The sequence below is a fragment of the Arachis ipaensis genome, chromosome B01 (assembly GCF_000816755.2).
Source record: "Arachis ipaensis cultivar K30076 chromosome B01, Araip1.1, whole genome shotgun sequence".
Taxonomy (NCBI): domain Eukaryota; kingdom Viridiplantae; phylum Streptophyta; class Magnoliopsida; order Fabales; family Fabaceae; genus Arachis; species Arachis ipaensis.
The window spans coordinates 7,849,720-7,855,400 of record NC_029785.2 but is presented as its reverse complement, the minus strand read 5'-3'; the positions used below and the strand labels follow the sequence as shown (position 1 = coordinate 7,855,400).

The 5,681-nt window shown below is 39.8% G+C and overlaps 1 protein-coding gene across 1 annotated transcript; it reads right to left on the bottom strand.

Annotated features, from left to right (window-relative positions):
* Nucleotides 4,193-5,038, bottom strand: LOC107645551. The gene has a single exon (XM_016349610.1). It carries the CDS (start codon nucleotides 5,036-5,038, stop codon nucleotides 4,193-4,195), a length of 846 nt encoding a protein of 281 aa, XP_016205096.1.

The following is a 5,681-nucleotide window of genomic DNA, read 5'->3' as shown; positions in this document are numbered from 1 at the left end:
CCTACTCCCTCTCAGTCTGAGGGACCCGAAGTTATCACAGTACAGCATAGTACTAATACCATGGGGAGGGGATTCAAAGGTATGTAAACCAAAGGAGAGATCGTGGCCCATTTTTGCAAGAAAGTCAGCAACACAGTTTGCTTCTCTTAAGGTATGCGACCAGTTAACCTGATTCAGACGTCTTATTATAATTTGGATTTCTTCCACAAGAGAGTAGCAAGGGTGGTGTTTTGGCATACCTTCTTTGATAAATTGGATGGCCATCATAGAATCTGATTCTATGACAACGTGGTTGTAACTGTTAATCACAGCGAGGTGCAGTCCTTTAACAATAGTCCAGAGCTCAGCGTGCATAATTGAGCAGCTCCCTAAATTGCAAGAGAAACATTTAATAAATCTCCCTAGGCTATCTCTCATCACTCCTCCACAGGTTGCATTGTTACTACTTGTAAGGAAGGAGCCATCTACATTGATCTTGATGAAACCTTCCACTGGCGGGTACCATCTAATAAGGAGACCAGATGTGATAATTTTGTTACCAGGCAGTATAGGATTTTTAATCACTTTGAGAATATCTTTGACGCGATTATGGATGGATTCCACAATTCCGTTAGGATGCGAAGCAATTTTCTCAAACACTAGTTTGTTACGAGCAAATCATAGAGAAGAAAGGGTAACCCCAAAGGTGCAGCACCACTTCGTTGGAGTGGAAAGATTTTTTAGGAGCCACTTTTCCCTGTAAAGATTAAAGAAATCAAGAACATGCTCTTGAGGCTTGAGTGCTTCCCACACTGTTTTGGCAAATTGGCAGTCTCTCAGAACGTGCAGTGAGGTCTTGCTTGGAAGGTTGCATCGAGGACACTCTGAGGTTACACTCAAATGCCTTCTATTTCTTTCCGTGTTGGTAAGAATAGCATTGTGAGCCACAAGTCAGAGGAAGGACCGAATTCTTTCTGGGCCTTGCCACTTCTAAATCACGTTGAACATGCAATTACTAGCTAACACGTCTCCTTTCACGGCTTGGTACGTTGTCTTCAAGTTGAACGTTCCATCTGAGGTTTGTGCCCAGACAAGATGATCTTCTTGCTTCCATGGCGAAGGTGGGGACAGGAAAATAATTCTTTGAACCACTTGGTCCGGGAGCCATCCTTTCAGTTTCTCGTTATCCCACTCACCTGAAACAGTTAGGAAATCCATCAGAGCATAATTAGAATCGACTAGATTAGTTACCTGAGATGCATGTTGATTAAGGCTCCCAAAACTAGGGACCCAATTATGCTCCCAAAACTTTATGCGAGATCCATCACCAATACGCCAAATGGAATTGCTTTGGACATCTTTTCACGTAGAGCAAACTCCCTTCCAAAGGTTTGAGTCACTACTTCTTCTCGTAACATTGGGCATAATGTCGTTGCTACATCTGTACTTAGCTCGCAACACTCTAGCCCAGAGGGAGTCTTTCCTTTCAATTAGGCCCCAGCCAATCTTCATCATATAAGCTTGATTAAGCTCCTTTGCATGTCTGATGCCCAGTCCCCCAGATCTTTTGGGCTTGCCGACAGTCTTCCAATCAAGGAGATGAATTTTCCTTGAGTTTTCAGATTCCCCCCAGATGAAGCTCCTACATTTACGGTCAATAAAATTACAAGTAGAAATAGGTAGAACAGCAGTTTGCATAGTATAACTAGGGATAGTAGAAAGGATCGATCTCATCAGGGTGGTCCTGTCTGCCAAAGACAAGGATGTAGCTTTCCAATTGTTAAGTCTCGCATTGATTTTGGCCTCAATGTCCTTGTAGGTGTCCTTTGTAATTCTTGAATGAATAAGTGGAACACCAAGATATTTTCCAAGGTCATCTGTTCTAGTGAAGTTCAAAAACTCACTGATTTCACTTCCGACACTATGCCCGACATTCTTGGAGAAGAAAATTCTGGTTTTATCATTACTAATCTTTTGGCCAGAGCTCTCATAAAAAGCTTTAAAGATTTTTTTTATAACATCAGCTTGCTCCATACTAGCTTCTGAGAAAATTATCAAATCATCAGCGAAGCCTAGGTGAGAAAGATTCGGGCTATTTTCATTGAGGCTAATTGGTTTCCAGAAACCATGTTCCACTGCATCATTTATAAGTTGAGATAATTTTTTCATACAGAGCACAAATAAGTATGGGGATAAAGGGTCTCCTTGGCGAATTCTCCTAGTCGGGAGAAATTCATCAATGGCTCCCCATTCCAGAGAACCTGCATGCTGACTGAGGATACACACATGTATATAAGGTTAACAATGTGACCCGGAAGACCAATATCCTCCAAAGTATCTTTGATAAAGGACCACTTCAACCTGTCATACGCCTTCTCAAGATCAATCTTAATTGCCATCCAACCTTTGGGCCCTTTCTTATTCCGCATAGAATGAATAACTTCTTGCGAGATAATAATATTGTCGGAACTCTGTCTTCCCGACACAAAGCTACATTGAGCTGGACTTACGAGATGATCCATGATTTTCCTAAGACGGGTAGCAAGAAGCTTGGTAATAACTTTATTAGAGACATTACAAAGGCTAATGGGTCTCATCTGTTTCAAGTTGGAAATAGGCTCAACTTTGGGAATAAGAGTAATCAACGTATCATTTATCTCCCCTACTTTACTTGGATTGGCAAAGATATCTTGGACAAGCTTGCATAAATCGGCACCAACTCTATCCCACTGTTTCTGATAGAAGATAGTCTGAATCCCATCTTTCCCTGGAGCCTTGAGGCCCCCATACGAAAAATCGCTTCTTTGATTTCCAAGCTAGTATAGCTTTTTCCAATAAGCTCCTTATCAACTTGAGAGATTGTGGGAAAACACCCATTCAGAATGAATTTAATCTCCAAAGTATCATCAGTAAATAAATTGCTATAGAAGGAGGTGGCCATGTTCTCCAACTCAGTTTTGTTTGAAATCCAATTTCCATCACCATCTTGGAGAGCTTCAATCCTGTTTTTCCTCCTCCTAGCCATAGTGGTGCCATGAAAATACTTGGTGTTGCGATCACCGAACTCGAGCCAGTTACATCTCGATTTTTGGAACCAAAGGATCTCTTCCTGAATGAGGATCTCTTCATATTCTTCCGACAAGGATTTTTGCAAGTTCTGGAGAAAGAGATTACAAGTGAGATTCATGTTAGCTGAAATCCCTTGTAATCTCCTTAATATTTTACTTTTCTTGTGATGAATGTTACCGAACACGTTAGAGTTTCACTCCTTCAAGGACTTTTGAAAATCAGCAATACAACCAGACCAGGAGTTATTAAAATTCCAGTGTTCATTAACCACATTAGCAAATTCCGGGTGTGTCAGCCAAGCAGCCAAGAATCTAAAAGGTCTACTGCCTTTGTTAACAGGACATGGGGAATCTAATTGAAAATAAAGGGAGGAGTGACCTTCTCATGTTATCCAGCATCTCCTTCTCCATAGCAATGGTTTCAGGATTTCTTGAGGATGAGCGGGTCTTCTTATAGGTAATTATGTTGTCATTGGTAGGTGTTTGAGTCCCCAAGGCTTCCTTTCTTTTTGACTTGGGTTGTATATTGCTTGGCATGGGCCCAATCTTTGGGCTAGTCCTTTTTCCACCTTGTGGGTTCTTTCCTGCACCTGGCCTTAGAACCTTGCTTGTAGGCCTTTTGAAGGCTCCATTTTCTTTTTGGTTTGGAACCATGTCCAGCCCATTTTGTATGTTCTCTTTAATCCCATCTTCCACGGCTACAGTAGTCTCAATTTTCTCTTCCCCATTTTCCTCGTACAAGGCATTATAACGTGATCCTTTCTCCATAGTAATTTCCGACGGAACTATAGCCCTATCTTTATTTGAAATAGAGACCTTCCCATATTGAGCGTATCTGTTCACTGGCGCATGTTTGTCTTGTTTCCTTTTTTGTGGTTTTCTAACCATCATCCACGGCCTAAAATTGGGTAGGTCTTGATTATCCCTTGATTTTTGCACGTTAGCCGTATCCTCTGGGATTCTTTCTTCATTTGGTTTTTGTCCCCCGTTAGCGTCGGCTTCCTTGTTAGAGACCATATCATCTGCGGTGTTTTCTTCTTCTCGGAGTTCTTCCTTGTACTCCGTTCCCTCGCTACATTCCTCTGCCCTATGCCCATACATCCCACAAGAAAAGCAGATGAGGTGGAGACCCTCATACTCAATGTTCAACATGCTCCCAGAATCGAGATTCTAGGTACCAGCTTTTTGGTTAAATCAATTTCGACACAAATTCTAGCAAACTTCCCTCGAAAATGTATTGATGTTGTTCTGTCGACCTTCAGCATTGTGCCAATAGCATATCCAACTCTCCATAGAAACCTGTGGTTGTAGAGCTCTATTGGTAGATTGGGTATACGAACCCAAGCTGCCACTTTTTTCACTGCTTTTTCGGACTCCAAAAAGAAAGGCCGCCACCTCTGAACAATAAGGTAGTGTCCTGCCACCATCCACGGTCCTCCAAGCAATGCATGCGAGTAGTCTTCCTCCTCTGTAAAGTGAACAAGAAAATAATCACGATCCATGTCTATAACATTGATCTTACTTTTCCTTTCCCAATCTCTATTTAAACGATGTTCTATGAAGCCAAGATTGACTCTTTTCCCAAGAACCTTCACAATCAGCGCTGCTTGCCATGGCTTGCACCATTCCTCGAATTCTTCTTTTGAAACGGGAATAACCGGACAAAGGTCAAATGGCTTCTCTTCCCTCCCATTCGATTCTTTATCTTTATACCACTTGTCTTCTGAATTTGGATCGTTCTCATCGATATCGTCCTCAGCCATAGACGAATTCCCAAGAGCCACTAGAGAATCCTTATACGAGACTTTTCGCGTTGTCAAAGATGATTGTTGGTTTTCATTACCCAACTCCACATCCATAGCTGGTTGAATTCGGTTAACGTTATCACCTAGTTCAGCATCGTTGTGTGTTTTGACTTTCTTTGTACTGTGATTCATGAGATCCTCTTCTTGAGGAGAAACCCTAGGAGAGCGTTCCTTAGTGAGAGACATTATTCCTAGGTCAGACTGTTCTTATGGAAGGTATGTATTTAAAATAATGAGTTCTACTAACTAATTTAATCCAACAACCACCATATATCTTATAAAATAAATTCTGAGGTCGTGTAATTTTACTCAATCTTAAAATGTTCAACCTTGTGTTTCTACTTTGATCATCATCTATTTTTATTCTTGGAGTAATTATTAAGTAGTAGGATGTTTATATTAAGAGGGTAAATCATATCTCATTTTCTTGAAAGAGTTATTGTCTTTTTAGCTATGTGGTAGCGAATCTTTAGAATTTTTCATCATATACAGTAACTCCTCCACTAAAAATCGATGTAGTTTATGGAGCAAGGATACTTATCTAATTTATTGTGTTTGTGTTGGATATATTTTGTACACGATATATTTATTGATATTCGTCTAACATGCGTGTCTTATGTGTCCAACCATATCTTAATAAAAAATGAAAATTTTTTCTCTAGAAGTATACTTAAATACTATCACGTGTCAACGTGTCTAACCTTATTCTTAATATATATTCTTGAAATGAATTTAAAAATAGTATATATTATTAATTATTAAAATAAAAATTATTTTAAATATTTTATATAATTAAAAAATTAATTTATATTTTAATATCAATAAAATA